The 23,189-nt window shown below is 40.3% G+C and overlaps 1 protein-coding gene across 1 annotated transcript; it reads left to right on the top strand.

Moving 5' to 3' along the window:
• The first annotated feature begins 297 nt into the window (after positions 1 to 297).
• On the top strand, positions 298 to 21,210 carry ACSL5 (acyl-CoA synthetase long chain family member 5). The gene is made up of 21 exons (XM_027750081.2): positions 298 to 384; positions 9,459 to 9,644; positions 10,178 to 10,286; positions 10,921 to 10,985; positions 11,064 to 11,165; positions 11,494 to 11,593; positions 12,815 to 12,993; positions 13,671 to 13,703; positions 13,904 to 13,955; positions 14,498 to 14,571; positions 15,018 to 15,095; positions 15,302 to 15,436; positions 15,902 to 16,036; positions 16,111 to 16,206; positions 16,745 to 16,817; positions 17,595 to 17,683; positions 17,768 to 17,884; positions 18,322 to 18,465; positions 19,378 to 19,479; positions 19,847 to 19,918; positions 20,364 to 21,210. The coding sequence occupies exons 2-21, from the start codon at positions 9,489 to 9,491 to the stop codon at positions 20,502 to 20,504; spliced, it is 2,052 nt and encodes a 683-aa protein (XP_027605882.1). The 5' UTR covers positions 298 to 384; positions 9,459 to 9,488; the 3' UTR covers positions 20,505 to 21,210.
• Positions 21,211 to 23,189: the final 1,979 nt, after the last annotated feature.

The following is a 23,189-nucleotide window of genomic DNA, read 5'->3' as shown; positions in this document are numbered from 1 at the left end:
GTCCTGTTAAAATCCCAAGTGCGCAGCTTTCGCAGGGCTGGGGTGAGCTTTCACAATGTGCTGCTCTCCTCTAGCGCTGTTGCGCAAGAGCTGTATGTTTAACATTTCTAACCAGCTAAAATTGCTCTTTATATTTGATCAGGAATAATTTTTTTTTTACCTTTGAACCTGTTGCAAGGCAGGTTCAAAGGTTACCCGGGTGCAGTGTCGCCTGTTTATTAAAGCCACACACTGATGATTCGGGGCTTAGTCCTGCCCCAGGAGCTGGGGAAGCACCACGGGAGCTGGGGAAGGACCAACCCTTGAACACCCACTTGGAGTTGTAAAGCAGCGAAGGAAGCAAACTGTACCAGCCCCTTCACCCTCCTCCAGCACTCAAGGAAGGTAAGCAAATCCCTCCTGATCACAGCCCGTGTTTCTCAAGGACTCAGCTTCCTGCTCCTGCAGAGAAGTACTGCAAGTGGGATAATAACCTTAATTTGCTTCAATACCTGGATCCAATGCACCTTTCTTATCACCCTGTGCTCTGGTAAAGGCAACAGCTGTGTGATTGGCTGTAGGTTTTCAAAGCAGCAAGTCTGGGCTCAGGGGTGGCATACAGAGAAATCACAACCTGAGCGAAAGCAGCTACCTGCACACTCCCCTGTGCTATAGACTGGCTGGAACTGGAAACCTGCCTACTGTCCAGGCTGAAGCCATTTTCTTATCAGTTTGTTAGTTATGCCTATTTAAAGATACAGTGTACAGAGTATCAGTGCCAGGGTCCCATTCAGACTAATGTTTAAAACAGAGTTCCAAAAATACAAGAATCATTTGTTTTCACAGCATCACGGGCAGTAAAAACTTGTTATATCCTAGATCATTTATATGCACAAATTTATTGGCAACATTTACTACAATAAGACCTTAACCCCTAACTGGGGTTAGGGGTTAGAAGCTGGCTATAATGCCTTTTCTAGTGTTTTAAATGCACAGATCTTAGAGTATTGCACACCAGACTGTTGCCATCGCCTTAGTACAACTGCTTTTTGTAGCTATAGAGATGGAGCTTTCTCCAAGCTCTTGCTTGTGTACAGAGCTGCAGCTTGTGTACAGACCTGTAACAAAGGAGGGGGCAGCAGAGACAAAGATTAACCTGAAATCAAGCTGCAAGTAAGAGAACTTGCAAAAAGCATGCTGCTCTTCCAAGCCTATAATTCTTTCCATACTACCTTTCATAAGGAACCCACTTGTGCTCTGAGAAGATCATTTATGTCCCAGTGCAGTTACTGTGCTTTACAAAAGCCAGACACTGCCCTCAAAAAGCAGAGCAGAGCCATAAAGAATGATTATTTTTACAGTATTAAGAAAACAAACCGGAATTCAAAAATCATTCAAATAAAGTGAGCTCACAATTCCCGCAGACTCACAAAATTTAAATCCAAGTTTTGAAGTGACAACAGAGAAAACTGTACCCAGAGACAATGCTTCCCCTTCATTTATTTACATCCTCTGCTATTTGTTATATGTAGAAAGCCTGTTTTGGCATCTTTGGATAGCAAAAGCTCATGTTGTGCCATGACCTTAAGGTTTATTACAAAAGCTCATCTTATTCATCCTTTATGCAAAACTTTTGTGACAGTGACAACAGAAATGAAACAACCTGAATTCTGTATACACGTACCCTACGTAGTGCTCATCTTAGTTTGCTAATGGGTACGAGGGATGCAGGTGTATATTTTATATACAGGTACAAAGAGAAGCAAAGATTGAGATATTGATAACTGCTTTATTTTTTGTCAGAAAATTACTAACAGCAAATATATCTGTGCCTTTCAAAAATCTGGAGTTTCTTCCGATCATTTACCAGAAATGAAGAGCCTCAGCATTTGCATGTCATTTGTTATGCATCTCAGGGAAAGAGCATCAGCTGTATTCTAATTTATGAGCATTGAACAGAACCAATTATTAGGGAGAAGCTATCCTCTCGAAGGCTTTCCTGTGTGCATCCCTTGATCCAATTTATGTTGGAGCTGTGAGGCTCACTGAGTCCAGGCAATACAGTCCAGCTTGTGGACCTCAGCATCACATGCTGGGCTCCTGGCAGGCCAGGTAGGAAGGAGCTGTGGGCATGTTCTCTCACACCTGCAGCCAAAGTCAATGCACCTGAGATACATAGCATTGCTACCCAACAGCTGATCATAGCAAATTCACTCTTTTTTCTCTTTCTTGTGGAAAATTAACAGTCTGATGCCAAATATCTGAAAGGGGAAGATCCTCAGAGGGGCACACAGAAAAGGTGATAATGGGGCTGGCTGGGCTGGGTGTGCTTGGCCTTGCTTTCTTTGTCTGTAAGGGGCATTACTTTTCTCTAAGCACAAACACACCCTGCCTGGGACTGTTAAAGCTGAAGCTCACAACTTCACTTAAATGCCACAGGAACAGGTCTGGGTAGGCAAAGCCAAAGGCAGAAGAGTTTCATGCAGATAAAGCTATTTCTTTTTCATCCTCATATAAAATGGAAAATCAGTGAATTAAGCCTCAGTTCCCCAAAAGAATATCTACATTGCTAAATAATGTCACAACTACATGTAAGTTAGCTTTACCTGAACAGTACAGAGTTTACAGCAGCAATAAAACATAATTGCAATTAGTAGGGGCTATGTGTTTTAGCAAGCCAAGGTCCAGGACAGGTTGTATTTTGGATGCAAGTACATGCTATATTAATTCCATTCCAGCTTTATAGTTGGTCTAGCAGATTATTCTGAAATCACACAGTGCAGAAAAACTTTCAGATGGGCAAACTGCTAAGTGGGAAAACAATTCTAAAATACAGATTAAGGCACTGAAGGACATGGGTGAAGTTACTGCCTTCCCACCCCTCCAAACCTACTGCAAAATTTCAGTTCTATTAGACAAGCATTAAAGAGAAAAAGGGAAACTGCAACAGCTATAAACTTTTAAACAAAGAAATACAACTGTAAAACCATAAAGACAATCCCTGTCATACCAGGAAACAAAACTGAAGCTTGAAACATGATTCACTGTTACCTTGTGCAAATAATTGCACCTATGTAAGTCTATAACACAGCAGAAAGAGAGAGGTAGCTTTTTTGGGGGGGGTGGGGGGGAAGAAAAAGGAAAAAAAAACCCACAGCAACAAAAAAGCCAATACCAAATAAACCAAAGCCAGCAGCAGAAATCCAACCTACTAGCAAGTCCATTACAGCAGTGTATGAGAAATACTGTACTCAAAGCATTTTGTTGATATTCCAGGCTACAAAGCTCTGCTCAGCTTAATGTACATTCAGCTATAGTGAAAAAATTTCTATTGCTGAGAATATGGCTTTATACATAGAGAAAATAATAGCAAACACATTATGAATAATAAATGGTAAATATAATTTCAAAATGTTTTAGTTCACTTCTTAGTTAGATCTTCATAAACACATAAACTTCAAGCTATTTTCATCAGCAAACCAAAAAATTCAATAAATTTATCATGTGCCTCTTCAGTTGTTTTGGTTTTTTTTATTACTTTCTTTTTTAACCACTCCAGTTCCCCACACAAGTTCCTGCTATTTAAAGCTCCCCTCCCAGCATGCTTTTCTGCTTGCTGATTTATTTAAACTGGGGAGAGGGAACTGGCTGTAGTGTTTAACAGGAGTGTTACCTAATGAATGTTGGTTTGCTACTATGCTGCTAAGGGTCCCACCCTATTTTCACAATGGTAGGTACCTTTAATCGCTGCTTCTCAACTCTGTTTTTGATCTGCAATATTTTCTGTGTAAGTAACAAAGTTATACTTTATTTGTTTTATTGCTCATGGGCTTGCTTGTTATTACTCACATGGGCTTTACTAAAACCAACGTGCAAGCGTAGTAATTAGCTGCAGGGTTCAAGATAATGAGTTCTTAAGAGTCTACCAGGAAATCTCTGGTAATGTGCTATCAGTTAGATGTGAACCTTGGGCTGAGTGAAGTTCAGATACACGTTTGCTCTTTGTTCTCCATAATGTAAGTGCTGTAATAATATGAAGTGATAGAAGACATTAGCATCTAGAAACTTTCAGTGCTACCTTTTCTCTGTGTGGCATCTAAGGTGCCTAATGATAATATTCTAGTTTTCTTAGGAGTTCTATGTGAATTTTCAAACTGAGCTTTAAACTTAGCTCTTTAAACCATGCTCTATCACTACGGATAACTTCCTATTATTAAAATGTTGATTATGCAAGTTTTGCAAGAAGTGAACCTGTATTATCTAACAGGATGAACAGTAACAGAACTTGCTATACTGCCTATTTTTTAAATTTCAGAAAGTTCAAATGGCTAGTTGAACATGTTTTTGAGTACGTAGGTATCTCTCTGAGTAGGTAGCTTTCAAAAAAAAACTGATAAAAAAGCTATATGAAAACCTGGCTTTTCAATTCATCTGAGAAAATAACTTTTAGTAGTAAGTGGTGTCATGATGTTGTTGCACTCCTGATGGAGGGACAGTAATATCCAACATACTAAAATTCCTTATTAGAAAATGACCTTTCTGTTTAAGTTTACTGGAAGCCAAAGTTCAATAGGTTTCATAAGTAAGGCTTAGAAACCACAGGGCACTTCCTGTAAGTAAGTTACTGAGGCCTCATCCTTTCCCACCTCTTAGTAGCACTTCTCAGCTAAGATCAAAGGGTGCTTGAACTGTTTGGCTGTGACTCTCATAAGAGGTACTCTGAAAGCAAGCCTAACTGAAGCATATCTGGGGCTTAATGCAGGTTACTGAGCATTTTGCTTGTGGTTTTTGCTTGGCTCTTTTCAGCAGTCACTGCTGAGCTTTTGTGCTTTAGCTTCTGTCTGGATGCTAAAAGTTAGATTTTCCTAAACCCTTCAGAACACAAGACTTGTTGCTGCAGCTGGAGGAAGATGGGATATATTGCTTCCAAGGAGTAAGAACGGGCACAGTGGCTCACATCTGCAGGATGACACCAGGCAAGAGCTGCACTGTGTAAGCAAATGGAAAGAGTGAGGTACTGGTGGTCAACTAACGAATTAGTGACCCCAGTGTAGGTGGTTGTAGTCTGCTCTTCCTGCTTGGAAAGAGTCAGTGTTACCTTACTAATGCTGACAAACATGCTGTCATGATCACCTCAGAAGTTTAGACAAACTTGATACAAAGAATTCTAGATTACAAATGTAATTCTAGAAGACATTGTCCCAGGCAGTGCATGACTATTGCTTCTGAAATCATGCAAGTCTCAGAGGTTGCTTTATTTTCTGTAAAGAACAATTGCAATGGAGATAACACTGATTTCTTTCTTCATATTTATGGGCTTGAAGGTACAAAGCTCAGTCACTTTCCAGTGGAGAGAATCTCCTCACTTGGAGAGCACAGAGAATATAATTCCTTCTAGCTTTAGGTGGCGAGCTACAGCAGAAATGAGAATGTGTACTTCTGAACTCAAGGCTGTAAATGATATCACTGTAATCTTTTCTGATAAAAACTAAGCCTTTGTACTCTGGAGCCTAATGCACCTTATCCCTGACCATTGATCAGGGTGGACAACCTAAGTAGATTTTCAGCTGTCCAGCATCCTATTGCACAAGAGGCTTAACAGGTGGTTCGAGACATCCTGTGCATTTTGTATCTGGGAGCTGAGCCTTTCAGAACTCTGGGGTTTCAAGCACTCCACTTCTGACACCTTCATGTTTAAAAGCAACTGGTTCGCAGACTTGCTCTTGCAGTGGAAGCTGCTGTCTGTCAAAAAGGCTCTGGCTTTGTTTTGTGCTGCACTAAGTTGAGTTTTCACAAAGTTCATACAGATCAGGTATTATCTATGCACAGGGCACTTGGATTTGTGGGTTAAACTCCAATTGTAGCTGTTTCACAGGACAGATCTAGGCTGTTCTCCTACCATGGACAGGAAACTGCCAAGTTCAGACTCCTGTCCTCTCTCTGGGTCTTCTGCTTTGAGGGCAGTAGGATTAAGTGGCTTTTGGAGGGTACCAGGGGTGATAAACTAGCAGTAACGTGGATTTGAAAAGTAGTTACAGTAGAAGCTCTAGGCATAGGAAACAACTGCCCTAATTCTGGGAATTCAGACAAATTTGCTGACATGTCTTGCCACAGCTTGAATAAAACACCCTATGTGCCTTGATAGAAGTGACTAAAGCCCATTTGTGGAAGCATGGTTGGAAAGTAAAAGCAAAACACTGTCACTATTCTATTAATAAAGTAAGGGAATTGAAAATAGTTTTTCACATGAAAAGCATTTTTTGTGTATTGCACAAAACACAGATCTAGGTATCTGTGCTTTTTTGACATAACACTAACATCTGTATCTTTAAAGGATGTTAGGTTTTGACTCCTGCATATATAGTCTCATTCAGTGGTATAAGTGGGCTAATGAAGACAGTTAAAAAAAAACAAAAACCACAACAAAAAAACCCAAACCAAACCAACCAAAACCCAAATCCTGGAAGCAAATGAGCACATAATACTTCCCAAGCTTTAGAGAGAAACTTGTCAACAGGTCTTTCTTTAAATTAAAAAATCATTTGGCTTATAACTGAAAATCATTTTTGACTAGCTGTAGGCATGTCTGGTCTTTCTTTCTATGCAAGAGACTTGTGTAAACAATTCAGAACCTGAAGGCAAAAACTTTGCTGCATTTAATAATAGTCTCTTGTTGAGGTGTTCTCTCTGAACTTTGAGTTCTTTGCTCCAAGCATCATTATCCTTCAGACCTTTATGCTCAGTCTTCCTACGTGTCTTGGTACAAACTGCCTTGCATGTAAGTCAATGAGAACATGAGAATACCCCAGTGGAAAAATTTACAATGACTTATCTACTGCTGCATGGAGCATTTGGGGTTACTGGGTTCTGTGATCCATACCACAAAAAGGTCAGACAAGTGTCTTCAGTGAAGTTTCTACCAAATAAGTCCATATAATAGACAGCAGGTATTTGTAACAACCGCACTGATCTGTCTGACTAGTCACTGTTAATGCTAAGCAGCATAAATAAGTTATAGTGGAAGACTTGGTGCTACAGATATAATCCCCAGTTTTGTTTCTTACCTCTAGCATGATACTCTAAAGTCAACCAATCCTTCATGGCTTCTAGGAAATTGTCTCAAAATTACTATTAAAATGAGCATATGAACACACTTCAGTCATTAAAACTGGTACAGCTGTACCTGTGATCTCTGGTTACCTGTATATACCTCTATTCTCTCACTGCTGATTGAAAAATTTCATGTCCAGGGAAGAGTCATGTGAAAGGTACAGAATGCAAATTCCTTTTGACAATCTGGAGATGGGAAAAGGCTGGAAAAGGGCCCAAACTGGTTGCTGCTACTCAAAACTTAGAGGAGTTTGAACATGAGTATTCTGGTATCCCTCTAAAAAGATGTGAAAATAGATCTGTCAAGGTCTAGAAAAGGTCTAGAAAGCTTCCAACATACAAATGGTGCAAGTGTGATTTGCTTTGTCACTTGGATATAGTAGTGGGCTCTGAGTTAAAGGAATAAAGCTTGGATATCCAACTCCTCATGCTGAAGAATAGAGATGCCTCTACCAAACTGCCTCAGTGCTTGTGCTATAAAAAAAGTGACCTGCTCATGTTACCAAAAGAGGAAGTGGCTGACTCACACCATAAGCCAGATACAGTTTAATCACCTACAGAAAGCTGCTTGCGAACTGCTCCAGTAATGGGTTACAAGGCCAGATGAATGATTCATGATATCATGAAGAGCAGCTGATTGCCAAATTCTGTCTTCCAAACTGAGCAGTGCTAAACTTAAACTGCTAAATAGCTTTGCCCTGAATGTAAATTTAATCAGCAGACCTGCTTTTAGGGTTTGCTTTTTTCCTCCAGGCTCAATTGATAAGGCCCAAAGGAAGGGGGTGGAGATGGGTGATATGATGTGCTACAGAAAGAATAGGTTTGTGCTCCCATAGGTTTAATATGCTCAATGACAGGAACTGTCCATCAGTAGAGAGTCCCAAGGGCAATTTCTACCTTTCTTGCTGTAGCGCAATCTTTTTGGGCTCTCAGTACATGAAGCCAAGGCCAGGAGTTTTGAAGGGCACATGGTAACCAAGGTTTAGAGTAGAAAAGAGGACTAGGGAGTTGGTACTCCTCAGATATGTAGGTGATATGCATTTGGCAGCTTGGACTTGATGACAAGCCTCTGAGGTACCATTTCTTATCCAGATGCTGAGTGTGCAAAGCATGTCTTTTCTCACCAGAGAACACATTAGGACTGCTGATTAACACAGACATGGGTAATCTAACTCTGGTCAGTCTGGGCTCAAAACCCCAGATTCTGACTTTGGGCCCTGGCTGAACTTACTGATGGTTTGTAAAATACCTTCAACTTCCTTGGAATTATAGTTAAAGGGTAACTGGAACTCATTGCTTCAGGATGCCTGGTATTCTTCTAGTATGGGGATTTAGTTAGTTGCTAGCTGACATATTATCTACGAACTAGGTTCCTCTGATTCTGTGTGAAGGACTTTGAAAGGGTATTTATTGTTACTCATCTTGCAAAGTGTGATGTGTTGTCTCCTGCATAGCTGTTTAGACACTAGCAAAGATAAGTTGGTGAGATCTGAGTTGATTCAGACAAAAAGCAGTAATGTCTCTTGGTGATTCAATCTTAAACATATCAGAACATTTTGGAGATTAAAATACTTTTTTTCTAAGGGAGAAAGCTCAGGTGTTTCTTTGTCTCTTATAAGGAAGTTTATGTTCTCAGGTTTTGCTTCCCTGCCCTTGAAAGAAGACACTCTGGAGGATGCAAGCAGCAGTACTGTTTCTGTATTTCCCAGCTAGACTTCCAGTGCACACAGTGACTTCCAGGTCACCATTTCCTAGTGGAAAGAAACTTTCACAGTTTTGACATGTATTGTATCTCATGCTGAACATGCTGTCACTATCTGAAATACTTGTCTAGAATGAACCCTGCTTTCTAGTAAGAGCAGCTGACAATGAAGATACTTCTTGTCCTGCAGATTTATATATGTAGGTGTGACAAACATGTAATTTAGCAATACGGTAACTATTTCAGCAAAACTCCTTTCTGTTGGAGAATTATAATACTGGGGAGTTTTCTTACTTCCATGGTGCACATCATTGAACTTTTGGCCTTTTTTGGTTATACTTATTTGGGAAATGATATACTGGTTTTCCCCAGGCAGATTTTTTTACTCTTGAATAGAAGTAAACTGTTCCTTGTGTGACTTCATTGGACTTCAGTTTTTTTGTGGAGTGGATGCAGCATAGATTAAGATTTATGGGGACAGGTGACTTGAGATCTCTTAAGAGGTTTAAAACGTTGCATAAGCATGCTTCATAATTGTACCAGGACTCTTCAGGGGCAAACTGCTGAAATGATTTGCAGTATTGCTTAACAAGCTACTTAAGTAACCATGGCTCATGAGTAGTTAGAGCTTCTAACTCAAGTCTACTAAACCTCCTGTTTATTTCAGGTTCAACTCTGGCTCCATTGATCCAGCACAATGATCTGGATACTTCAAGTATTATTCTCACCGCTCCCAACACCAGCATTGATTAGTCTTATTGTATTTGGATCTGTCATCTTCCTGTGGGTAGTAAGCAGGCCAAAACCTGTTTTGCCTCCTGTTGACTTGAACAAGCAGTCAGTAGGAATTGAGGTAATACTTTCTTTGCTTGTAGGCATGCTCTAATTTGGAGCTTAATCTGAATACTGATCCATTCTGCCTGTGGGTGCCAGTGGAAACTCTCCTGTTTGACATACACAGCCTTCTCTCCCAGGTGTACAACTGAGCAGTATGGTGGGAAGAAGGGAAGCCTTAAGATGCTGAGTGAGAAACAGCAGCTCCTGCCTTTAGATAGGCTTTTTACCAGATAGCCTTGGCTGTCACTGACTTATTCCTGTATTTTAAATGCACTGCATCAGCTTAGAAGCTGGTGCTATACTTCTTGTAACTAGACAAGTGGTAGCACTCAGTCCTAGTCAATAATAACCTGTAATCAAATGTTAATGTAGGCCATCTAGAAAATTCCTCTGCATATGACTGAGTAGATCAAAATCAGGAAGGAAAAAGACTTCCCTAACAATGCAATGCTATTGAAATGGTTTAAAGGGCATTGGTCAGACAATGGCTGAGGAATGAATGACATTTCATTTGTTCTGCACTTTTTCATGACCATGGTCTGTTCCTAGGGAGGAGCCAGAAGAAGTGCACTCTTGACAGATAATAACCTGCTTTCTTATTACTTTGAAGATGGTAAAACCTTGTATGAAGCTTTACAGAGAGGATTATATGTTTCTGGTAAGCTTTGTATCTCCTAGTTAGTACTTGTCTATCACAAGTAAATAAGTTTTTTCCTTGTGTCTTGGCTGTAGTAAAATTCAGACTAGCAAAAGCTTTTCTAGCCTTCTGTGGGGTGGAGAGACAAGCGACCATGTCTCTCCTTGTCCCAGTTTAGCTGTAGTCTTAGTTGGCAGATTGGGTGGGAATAAACATCAGAAGCTTAAGGTGGTAGAGTGCAGTCAAGAGTCAGCAGATAATAAACATCAGAGGAATTGTGGGGGGGAACACCTCTGCTTTATCTTACCATGTGGGTTTTACTTTAAAATTACTGCCTGTTTACAACAGATATGAATTTGTGGACATGTCACTATGCATGGAAATATGTGATAGCTTGCAAGCTATTTCAATTTCATTTGGGTTCTGAAATGGGAAAATATCACCAGATCTTGGAAGTATTGCTTGTAAGGATAAAGCCAGCAGTCTTACAATCTTGGTTTGGGCAGAGTGTTTAACTATGGACATTGTCCTTCTATGTTCTGTGCAGTTAGCTGGATGACTGATGGAAAATATTTCCCACTTAAAGTATTGTATTGAAGTGTTATGCACCTTCAGTACTGAGCTTTGAAATTGCTTTTCTGAACTCTTCCATTAGGAAATGGTAACTGTCTAGGCTACAGAAAACCCAAGCAACCTTATCAGTGGCTGACATACAAACAGGTGAGTATAGTAAATGACAGATGCCTTAATTTGAGACACTGTCTTGTAACACTAAAGTGGGAAAAAACTATCTTACAGGTTTTAGACAGAACTCAATACTTGGGATCAGGGCTTCTGCAAAAAGGATGCCAACCATCAACAAACCAATTTATTGGCATTTTTGCTCAGAATAGGCCAGAGGTAAGCAACAAATAGTATATTCTTTCCCACAACATTCTGACACCTTGGGGTGAGAGGGCGGTATTTAAATAGCTTGAGGCCACATGAGGAACAATCACAACTCTTTTTCCTTCCTGGTTCCCTTTTTACTGTCTGAGCACATACCACTCCAAGCATGTAATACAATGATCTTGAATTCTCACTACTCTGATTCTCATGGATGTGCTCCTCACATAACTCCCCCCACTACTGAGTGCATGGGGGATGCAGTTAAGATGTATGAAATCTGTAGGCAATCCTGTCTTGAGAGTTGCTAGTTTTCCTTAGCTGTGCTGTTTTCTCTCTTCAGTGGACCATTTCAGAGTATGCCTGCTACACCTACTCGATGGTTGCTGTTCCACTCTATGACACCCTGGGGGCAGAGGCCATTGTATATATTGTTAACAGAGGTAAATATTGACTTCCACTCTTTCATAATGACTTTTCTAAGAAACTTTGTTTTGAGAGGGCTAAGTTCAAGGGAATTTGTTGTGAAAATCAGAGTAGTTTTAGCCTTACTGTTCTTATACTTTTATAGACACTTATTTTCTTAAATGAAACTGCTTTGCAGGGCACATGGTTTAATGCCTAGAAGAGTCCAGTGGGATTCTTATGTTTCCTAGTGTCTTGATTGCAAGTCCACGGAAGGACCTGCTAGATTCTGTGGACCATTCTGCAATCAGAGTGCTCAACTGTTTGCTATTTGAGGTTTTGAAATCTTGAAATCCCACACTGCCAAACAATCAGACAATGCAGACAGACTTGCATGCAAATTAAGACTAGATGTGTGTCTCTGATTTAAAGTTATAGGATGAAAAGAATGGAGGAGGGAAGGGTAAAGATATTCCTAAATCTGTTTAATCTATCTGGTTAGTGCCTGTTGTTCTACAGAAGCAACAACTAACATGCCATCATGGAAGAAACTGGTAAGGAAGCTTAAATAAATCTTCAGACTTTCTTCCCCCAGTCTTTTGGGAGACATAGGGGAAATAATATGCACTACTGTCATAGTAATCTGGGATCCACCCCATAAACAGGACTTGCCAAACAAAATCCCTTCAACAGTTATGCTGGTGAACCTTGCAAACAGGTCTTGCCTTGGGACTACACAGCTGTGACTTAGTAGTCTAATGGGGAACCAGCATGTTCAGGCAAATCCAATTCCTTTGCCAATTTAAAGGAAATGCTTTTATAATTGTGTAAAACTCACTTGCACACGTGGGGAAGCTGAGGTATTAACTCCAGAATTTAGCAGCCTCTTTCAACCAGGCCTAAATTTCTTTGGATTTAAGGAAGATGGCTAAACCTAAACAATCAGTGAGGACAATTCTGAACTCTTATGGTAATACAAAAAATTTAAATGCCTGTGTTGACTGAGAGTGAAGATATTTCTCTTCAGTCCCTCAGCATTTGCCCTCACTTTGAGCAAACTTAAGATTCTACCAATACAATCAGTTGATGATGGTAGGAGGAACCTTCTTAGCACTGTAAGCAAACCACTCAATCCATAGGAACAAATGCAAATGGCTTTAGAACAAACCAATGCTGTGTTCTAAACATATGTGCTTCTGAGCTGTCACTGGTCTAATGTCTTCTAAACAGACTTCTGAAACGTAATTTCTTTTTTGTAGCTGACATAAGTGTAGTGATCTGTGACACGCCGCAGAAGGCACAGGTCTTGCTTGAGAACTGTGAGCAAAAAAAGACCCCATGTCTGAAGATTATTGTTCTCATGGATCTCTTTGATAAAGAGCTCAAGGACAGAGGAGATAAAGTGGGACTTGAAATTCTGTCACTGCAGGAGGTTGAGGTAGGTAACTAAAGGTTTCTGCTTCATCTTGCCAAGGAATACCTTGCCAGATTGACATCTTGACCTTCTGTGGCAACAATGACACTTTAATGTAAGCATTATCTGGTTGTCACTCCTGTAGCTTGGATCTTGATGAGCAGTAATTTTGAAACTTGATATATTTAGCCAAATGGCCTTGCAGAGTTCAAACCATTGACTAAAGTTGTGTTCATGTGTTGTGGACACTCAGCATGCATGAAACTGAAGACTTGCTTAGCTTAATTCATGGTACAGTTGTAACAGGATTTATCAGGGTTCTAAGCTGGCAGTTGAGCCTAATTGAAACTGTAAATTCAAATTAGTGGCTGCTTAGACATCCCAATACTAGGCTTAATCTTGCATACATGTAAAATATAAGACATATGGCCTGTGTCAAATAAAATTAAATATGTACACTTAGGACTTCCAAATTCTTCAAGTAGTCCCGATCACTTTCCGCACACTCAAATTTGTGCTTTCCACAACTGCAGTAGTCAGTTTTTCAGAGTTGTGTGTATTGAATTCAGGAAGACATCTCTCTTTGAATGAGACAGAGCATCAAGAGGCAGAGTAAAAACAAGTGTTGTATTTGAAATAGAATTATCTATTCATCTATTGTTGTTGCACATCTGCTAAGCTGTGTTTTTTCTCTAACACAGGAGCTGGGAAAAAACAACATCAGACAACCAGTTGTAAGTATCTCTATGGCACAGTTATAAACTTTGAAAACTAATCTCTGAAAAGACCTCCTGCCATGTTAGTAGAGGAGACTGGCAGGATTTTTTTCTTTTATGAACCAGAATTCCTGGTTAATCACAGTTTAGGAATTTTATGTAAATACTGATAAGCACTATAATCCTAACACTGACCTTATGTGGCTTTTTCTCTTCAGCCTCCTAAGCCTGATGATCTTGCTGTTGTGTGTTTTACAAGTGGAACCACAGGTAAGAGAATATATGGTGATGCTTCCCCAGTGGACCAGCCTACCCCTGCAGCTTCCCAGCACAAAAATAGGAAATCCTAAGAATATAAAACAATACATTAGAGCAGTGTCAAACCACTATTGCAGTTTTACTTGGGACCCTGTCACTACAAGTAATCTAAGACAAAGCTTCTTAGAACTGGGGGCAAGAACAGCCAAATTCATGTTGTCTTCCCCTATGAAAAATACAGTCCTAATGTTCAAGAGATCGGTTGTTTACCCATGTGTGTATTTTGATCCACGGAAACTAAAAAAAAAATAAATCTTGTTTCAGCATTCTCTATGCTACTCCCAATTACTCTGCTGTTTCAGTAGCCATTTCCTTTATGTAACATCTGTAGCTGTTCAAGTGTTCAAGATGAGGCATATTTGTGAACTCTTAAGACAATGCATGCTGTGACTGAGCCTAGTACCAAAATAGTTCAGACTGAGCCAAACAAAAAATGGAAAACTGACAGCAGAAGGAGTTAGAGCTACAGCTGACTTTGCTTGATGTCTCCAAAGGTGACCCTAAAGGAGCCATGCTGACACACCGAAATGTTGTTTCAAATGCTGCTTCCTTCCTTAGATGCACAGAGGTAAGCTACTTCTAATGGTGATCATCAGGGTATGTCCCTCAGTCACGCAAACAGCTTTAATGTGGGCACTTTCTGTAAATTATTCGCTCCCAGAAACTGATGCTTTCCTAAGTGCCCATATTTCAATGGGACAATAGTATTGAAAGAACCTTAGTTTAACCTTGAACAAGAACTTCTGTGTAGAAGTTATTCTAGAGTGAGTCAGTCCTAAATGCCAAGAGTACTAAACAACACTATTACAAGTCTTGCCAAAAGATAAAACTAATTTTGATCTAGTGTGAGAGCTGCAAATCTTGAACACGTGATGGATGAGCATGAGTTGCTTCAGTCATTTGAAGTGTATTTCAAAGTAGTCAAATTGATCCAAACTTTATCCACTTTCTACTTAAGAGTAACTCAGGCAGGCATAGGGAATGCTAACCTACTTCTGTTTCTTTCCCCTCTAGGGCACAATTGAGTGTACGAGTTCAGATATCGCCATTTCCTATCTTCCCTTGGCTCACATGTTTGAGAGAGTTGTACAGGTATGTACAGATATATACATCTGAGCTTCTATGAATCAAATTATAGTTAAAGATACGATAGCAATCTGTATGTCCTCAAAACCTATTCACAGAATAACTTTCCTACAAGTGGGCACTGAAAATCTTGCTGCTTATCATAGACAAATAATTATGGCTAATGAAGCTAGGAATTACCCTTGACTGAGCTTAGTCTGGTCAATCTTTAGGCTGTGATGTACAGCTGTGGAGCAAAAGTAGGCTTCTTCCAAGGAGACATCAAGCTGCTAACAGATGACATGAAAACCTTGAAGCCAACGGTGTTTCCAGTTGTACCAAGACTGCTGAATAGAGTATATGACAAGGTATGTGAGCAATTTTAGCTAAATCATCTTCGCGTTCATATATCCTAGTGAGCATATTGATTGTGTCATAATGTCACCACTAGTTAATTACTTCTTGGCAGGAAGAATTCTCTAAAATCTTCTCTGAGGACATGGAAAGAGTCCTGGGACCTGGAGTATAAGAACAGTGTATCCAGTCATAACTGGGCTAAGTTTGTTGCTGTTCAGATACAAAAAGTCTGTTTACTTTTGGAATGCAAATGAAGCAAGTGCAAAGCTAGAAGGATCCCTGTTACTCAAAGCTGTGGCTGCAGTGTGTCAGCAGTAACATGAATAAGTATTGTCTCTGAGTTCATCTCTTAGACATGGCAGCAGTGAAGATAGACCTTAGAACAGTGAAGTAAGATGTGGTGCCTCTTAACAAAGCAAGAATGGGAGGTGCAGATGTGAGTTAAACCCAAGAATCACTGATACTTTTCCCTGCAGATACAGAGTGGTGCAAACAGCCCAGTGAAACGTTGCCTGCTAAACGTGGCTGCGACTATGAAGATGGCTGAATTAAAACAGGGCATCATTCGAAATGACAGCATTTGGGATAAGCTAGTCTTCAAAAAAGTTCAGGTAAATTATTCCAAGCGTAAATAAACTGAGCAGTGTAATACTGGAGGATCTGACGGCTTGTATTTCCCTTGTAGGAGACCATGGGAGGAAGAGTGCGTATAATGGTAACAGGCGCAGCCCCCATATCTCCCTCTGTCCTGGCATTTCTGAGAGCAGCATTAGGCTGTCAGGTAAGCTGAGTTTTCTCTTAAAGTAAGACTTGTTTGATTATGCCCAAATAAGTGCCCAGAGATACAGCTGTGCTCCAGCCCAACTTGTTCCTGGGGAGGTTGCTGTCAGTCTTGGGTATTGACTGACAGGCTGCTTCACTGAAGTTTAGTGTAACAGGAAAAAAATTCTGCAGAGTTGACTTCAAACTACACTACCAAAACACTATGCTGTGGGCTCTGGGAAGAGAAATAGAGCAGCAGAAGTAGGAACATGCAGCCCTGAAAGTCAGGCAGCTACCTCTGAGCTTTGAGGCTTATTCTGATAGTCAATGAGCTCCCAGTGTAACACATTTGAGAGCAGAAAATGAGGTGACCAAAGCAACGTTTGGATAGGTGAACTTAAACACCTGGTTACACCAGTTAGATCAAGATACTTTAAAGGCTAAGGTTGTATTGGCTTCCTTCCTAAGAAGAAGATTTGAGCATGGGCATAGTTGAAATAGAGCTCTTTCACACCAAGGACTTGATGTTCGAGGAATATTCATCCTTTCTCACACAGATCTTTGAAGCTTATGGCCAGACTGAATGCTCAGCTGGATGCACTTTCTCAATGCCTGGAGACTGGACAACAGGTAAGGCAGCTAGGACTTGGACAGTCTCCCAGAGCTGTCAACAGAAAGGGGTGCTGAAGCCTTGATGCATTACTGGTTTTAGTTTAATTAAAATTAAATCATGAATACGTAACTTCAGTGACTCTTGGTAGCAACAATCACCTGTGTGCTTAATAGGTACCAAAATTCTTGACTCAAGTAGATGAGGATCCCTTGTGTAAAGTAACATAGGTCAGATTAGACCCTGTCCCAGCATACAGGAAAGGAATATAGAGAGCTGAGCAAACTGAACAGGGACTTCACAAATGGCTTTAAGGAACTAGCTTTATCTCCAAAATTGCATGTTTTACTCAAATAATTATATCTAAAATATTAGACATGATACTTGACTATTTTCCTGAAGGACTACCTGACTGTGAAGATTTAGCTTTTATCTTGGCAAGGCTATTTTTAATGTATTCTAAATTCAAGCTCAAGTCATCATCTTTGGGCCCACATAACTGCAGAGCATAATGAGAATTAAATGGAAATGAATACCAGGGTCTATGAGGGATTCCTGTGGTGGCAAATGTGGTTTGGGGTTGGTCTGGTTGATTACACCAATAACACTCTAAGCATTGAGACTTAGCTGTTACTTGTCCTGCATTAACTGTCTGAAAACGGCATTTAAATAACTTTTGTGAACATTTGATGTCAGACTCCTTCAAACAATACTGGTTCTTGCTAAAGCAGTGAACAAAGCCATTAAGTATCTAGTATTGCTGCAGTCTTTTTTTTTTTTTTTCCCCCTCCTCTTAGGCCATGTTGGAACCCCTCTGGCTTGTAATATTGTAAAACTAGATGATGTGGAAGAAATGAGCTACTTCTCTTCTAACAATGAAGGCGAGGTAGGCACCATCTCCTGTGCATGTCAGGAAATACTGAAACATAAGACTTGGTGACTAACAATGTTCTGTGCTTACTTACTACAGGTCTGCATTAAAGGACCAAATGTGTTCAAGGGTTATCTGAAAGACCCTGAGAAGACAGCAGAAGCACTTGACAAAGATGGCTGGCTCCACACTGGAGACATAGGGAAGTGGTTGCCAGTAAGTAATTGTTTAACACAAACCGTCCCTTGGATGTGAATCCCTGTTAGTTTACAGTAATCTCAAAACATGGCATTCTAGGATAAAAGCCTTTATACAGTAGTTTATCATTCAAGTAACTCCAGGCAAAGTTCCAAAGACCAATTAGGTTACAAGATCTCAAATAACACCTGTTAGGCCCATAGTTAAGACTATTCTTCACTGTAGAAGTGACGTAACGAGGTGTCTTGGTTTCTGTCAAAGGAGAAAAAAGGAGCTGTCTAATCATGTCCTGAGTTAACTGGAGAAATTAGACAAAGTGCCCATTCTCTCAATAGAACGCAAAGACCAGTAGTAGACTAGCATGTGCCTTTCATAAAACAAAGCTAAGCCTGTTTATCTTGTTATATAAGCAAGATAGAGACTTGCAACTAATGACCTCCACTTTTAACTTCTAGAATGGAACGCTGAAGATCATTGACAGGAAGAAGAATATATTTAAACTTGCACAAGGAGAATACATTGCTCCAGAGAAGATAGAAAATGTCTATATTGGAAGTGGTCCTGTAGCCCAGGTCTTTGTACATGGGGAAAGCCTGAGGGTAAGCGATGTTATGCGTGAGCATCCTGCAAAATTCCTCCCACAATGTGTTCTGGATGATCAGGGCACAAATATATGCATGTTCTTAAACAAGATCTGTTCCCAAGAGTACCGTGTTTATAGGAATATGCTTTCAGACCTATAGACTTCCCAACTGACAATTGGCATCAAGTTGCACGCTATGTAAAGGCTAATTACAGACTTGTATGAGATTAGCATGTTAGGTCAGTTCTGTACAGTTTAGAATCATAGAATAATCCCCTCTGCAATGAGCAGGGACATATTCAACTAGATCACATTTCTCAGAACCCCAGCCAGCCTGACCTTGAATGTTTCCAGGGATGGGGCATTTGTCATCTCCCTGGGCAACCTGTGCCATTGTTTCATGACCTTAATTGTAAAAAATTCCTTTACATCTAGTCTAATTTTACTGTCTTACATTTTAAAATAATTATCTCTTGTCCTATTGCAACAGGCCCTATTAAAAATTTGTTGCCATCTTTCTTACAAGCCCCCTTTTAGTACTGAGAGGCTGCAATAAGGTCTTCATGGAGCCTTCTCTTCTCCAGGCTGAACAACCCCAACTCTCACAGCCCTTCTCCATAGCAGAAGTGTTTCTCCATTCCTTTGCCACAGAGGTGCCACCAATGGTAGCAGAGGCCAGTCTTAAATTTATAAACTAGCCAAAAGTAATTGCTGGAGCATTCAGCACATGTGACAAACAGCACTAGTACTTCAATTATTGCTGTCTCATCTCTCAGTGACTTGAAAGTCCTTGGAGCTACCTTTGAAACTCTGAAAATGGATGGGGATGTAAATGTGACTTGTTATAGAAACACTGTTCACAATCAAGTTCACAAAGACATTTAATATGCCTTATCTTGCTCTCAGCATGACTTCCACTTGTTTTCAGTCTTTTCTAATAGGTATAGTGGTTCCTGATCCAGAGACGCTTCCAGAATTTGCAGCAAAACTGGGAGTAAAAGGTTCCTATGAAGACCTCTGCAAAAATCCTGTGAGTGGCTTTGTTTTTAGTAGGTTAGAGACAGAATTTAATTCTGAAATCCGATCTTGTGTTGCTCTGACTTTGTTCTATCCACCTTTTTTTTGTAAATTAAACTGCTTTAATGCTGGGTGAGTCATACGAGCAGCCTTACAGTGAAAACTGGAACTGAGTATAGGTATCTCTTGATGTTTCAAGGGCTATTGCTGCTTCTTTTACAATGAGAAGATAGACATGATCTTACAGTGGCCTTAATATGGGATGAATGTTGGAATATGTATTCTTGCCAGTTCTCCCTGACTGGGCAATGGTTATGGTCTTGAGTTGCAATTACAAAATGGCAGCTTTATCCAGTCTGCTTCTGCTCTTTTTCTTCCAGGCAGTGAAGAAAGCTATTTTAGAAGATATGATCAAACTGGGGAGACAGGCTGGCCTTAAATCCTTTGAACAAGTGAGTCCTTTCAAATCCTGCTTGTCACAAGCACCTCTATGGCTAATACAATGGCTGGGAAGTCCTAATTCCTGATACTGACTGTGCCAGGATGGGACCTAAGGCCACTGCTCCCAACAGCTGACTGAAGCAGTCAGTGAAATGTTGACTGGCTGCAGGTCTCTTGGCCAATGCTCCTCTCTTGACCAAGAGACCAGTGGCTGTACAGGGCAACAGTAGCAATTTGCCATGAGATGGAGTGGAGCTTCACAACAGGCTGCAGGGGCTGGTCTGTAGTTTCACCCTCTTGCTGTGTCAGCCAAAAGTAGTTTGACTTCCATCAAAAACCAGTTTATTTACTGGATCTCTGGGACTGGAATTCTTGCACTGAGCTCAAGGAAGCTGGAAAGAACTGTTGTCTTCTAATTATGTGAGTGTCATGTGCTAAATAATTTTCCTTTAATAGGTTAAAGATCTGTACATTCACACAGAGATGTTCACTGTAGAAAATGGACTCTTGACACCAACAATGAAGGCAAAGCGACCAGAGCTTGTTAAAGTCTTCCAGGAGCAGATTGAGGCCCTCTATTCATCTGCACAGGAATAAGTGGCCAGTTTAATTTAAACTGCATGGAGTATCCAAATAAATCTGTGACACTACATGACCTATGGAGAACGTGGGCATAAAGTGGAGGGGAGCATGGAGAACTCAAATTTATTTGTTTCTGGTATTCTGGAAAAATGACTTTTGGATGAAGATGCACATAGCATAACTGACAACTGGCAGTGTCACATCCTGCAGGACTAAGAACTGGCTGTCTAGGCAAAGCCAGAACTTTAATCTTCCTTGGACTGTGACTGAAGTACAAAAACATGAAAGAGCCTCAGACTTTAAAAGACAGCTGTATGCAGTTCTGATTGTCAAAAGCAAATCTTGTTTTCTTGCTCAAACTATGAACTCCATTGTGACCTGTTGTGGATTGATCTGCAATCAGACTGAACATGATATGAATTGAAGATAACATCTGTTCAACAAATACAGAAGTGAATTTCCTGTTCCTAGCCCTGGACCACATGGCACAGGTTGCTTCTAATGAAAATAAGTAATTTGGCATCAACTGGTTTACAAAGAACATGTGGCTACAGCAAACATAGTTTATACTCTGGTATGGGAGGCACTGGATCAGTTTTTGCACGTTTTCAAATGAAATGGCAGTGTTAAAGATTTTTCACTTTTGAATTTGAGCCTAGGAAAACTTTTGCTGTCAATCCTAAGGATATAGGTTGCAATAAATTGTAACTGCACAATCAAACTAAAGCCTGTGTGAATTACTTGTTTATCTGCTGCAACCAGATTGTCAGCAAGGTTTACTGCTGCCTGGTTCTGTATGGCTGCAGCTGGAACACAACTGCTGCAGAATGCTAACTTGTTCCCTATGCTGTCACTGGTCAGCCACAGTTCAAGCCATGAGGAAATAAGGTAGTGTAGTCCAGATGTTGCTCCTCTACTCAGTTTTCTTTTCCTTGTAGTAAGGCAATATATGCCAAAGTCTCCAAGTTCATTGTTTCTGCTGAGCCTATCAAGTAAAATAAGGTGTCAAATATTTTCTTGGGCTAAAGCTGCTGATTCAGAGAATGAATTAGGCAAGATGGATACTTTCTCTATCTTATGTCTTCAATCAATCTATGCTGTCTCTGCTGAGAGTTCCTCCCTGTGCCTGCAGTAGTCTGCTGTATCAGTTCAAAAGGCAATGCAGTGCTAACAAGGTTGCAATACGGGGAAGGTGTACAGGTACCTTTCCTATGCCAGTTCTCTTTGTCTGGGAACAGGAATTGTCCTCTCTATCTTGTTCAAATAGCCAGTGGCTGTTCCTCTCTGTATTTAATGTTCTATATCAGATATACCAAAATGAAAACAAGTAGACTTCTTGGTCAGGAAAGACCTACCCTTGCTGTGAGGCATCTCTAGCTTTGCCTAATAAAAGCAACTCGCTCAGTTCTGTTTCTAGTCTGGGCCCAAGACCCTGACCTTTTCAGGTAACTCTTGTGTCACTTATTGTGCTTGTCACAAACGTGAGGCTATAAAGGCTTCTAAGACTCTGAAAGTGTATGTAACTATGCTGCTTATCTTTCCTATGCTTCTTTAAAGCAATGTGACATAAGCCTTACTGATGACTTAATCTTTCTTCCCATGTGCCACTGGGGAGAACATAAAACAACTCGAGGGAAAAAGAAATGTATACAGAAACTGGTTTTGGACACAGAAATGAGCAAGTCAGTTGGGGATAGTAAATTTAGTGCAACTGAAATGTGTGTAAACTGATAAGGCTGAATCCTGTGATGCCACCTGGTGCAGTGCCCAGAAAGTACTTCTGTTGATACAATAAACAGTGACATTTCCCTGTAGAGATCTGCTTGGATGTTGAAGCCCAGCATTCTGTAGTGGGTCCTGCAACCAGCAGTTGTCAGATACCAATCACAATGCTTCATTCAACCCAAAGAGATCTCTTATTTGTGAGCTAAGTAGAGAAGGCCTCCTTTTCTGCATCACAGCTCAGAAAGCAGCAACTTTGTACAGCTCACTTTCTAATACAGTAGAGCTGCATTCTCTTTTGGAAAAGGAAATGCCTCAATCTCTTGGTTTGCTCCTAATTACAATCAAGCCTCTTCTCACAGTGTAAGCTACAGTGCTTTACATTTTTCATGTTTGTGGCATCTGCTGATAGCTGTTACAAAGAGATGGAATTCAATAGGTAATGGCACTGCCTGAACAATAAAACTTATATAGCAATTGAAGTGTAAATTGGTCTGAAACTAGGCTCTTGGGTGCCACTTCTGCCATATGAACTGCTTCCACAACATCAATCTGAAGTGGAAACGAGTACCTTAGCCATGTTTGCATTGAAAAGGTGCAAAAATTACTTCAGGCTATTGTTTGAGCACTAGGGAAAGCTACAGCAGCCTTGAAGCACTGTTGTACCCAGGGAAAAAGGATCTGAGGTAAGGATGGCTACAGGTACAATGAACTTCAACCCTCTGCAACTTTTTTCCCATGATACAAAGATTGGCACTAAAATAACATCCAGTCTTCTCAACTTTCTTTTAAAAGCTCTCATTAGGAACTGATCCAAGTGGTCTGCAGTATAGCTGTGTATACATGCTGAATAATGAGATACCACAACTAAGACATGATTCACATAAGGCAGATATTCAATGTGAACATTGATAATAAAGTTTTCTATTACTTAACAAAGTGGAAACAACTCCTGTGTACTGCATCAGGAATTAGACT

This window comes from Pipra filicauda, unplaced genomic scaffold, assembly GCF_003945595.2.
Source record: "Pipra filicauda isolate LSUMZ 115617 unplaced genomic scaffold, ASM394559v2 scaffold213_size2393758_pilon, whole genome shotgun sequence".
Lineage (NCBI taxonomy): Eukaryota > Metazoa > Chordata > Aves > Passeriformes > Pipridae > Pipra > Pipra filicauda.
Note: the sequence above shows the minus strand (reverse complement) of the source record. Positions and strands in the feature narration are given on the sequence as shown.

What these genes read in the sequence shown, in the direction of transcription:
- ACSL5 (XM_027750081.2), top strand. Translation starts at nt 9,489, where the DNA reads ATGATCTGGATACTTCAAGTATTATTCTCACCGCTCCCAACACCAGCA. An exon ending in TGTCACTGCAGGAGGTTGAG is followed by an intron (nt 12,994 to 13,670) that starts GTAGGTAACTAA and finishes TCTCTAACACAG; the next exon opens with GAGCTGGGAAAAAACAACAT. An exon ending in TAGTCTTCAAAAAAGTTCAG is followed by an intron (nt 16,037 to 16,110) that starts GTAAATTATTCC and finishes TTTCCCTTGTAG; the next exon opens with GAGACCATGGGAGGAAGAGT.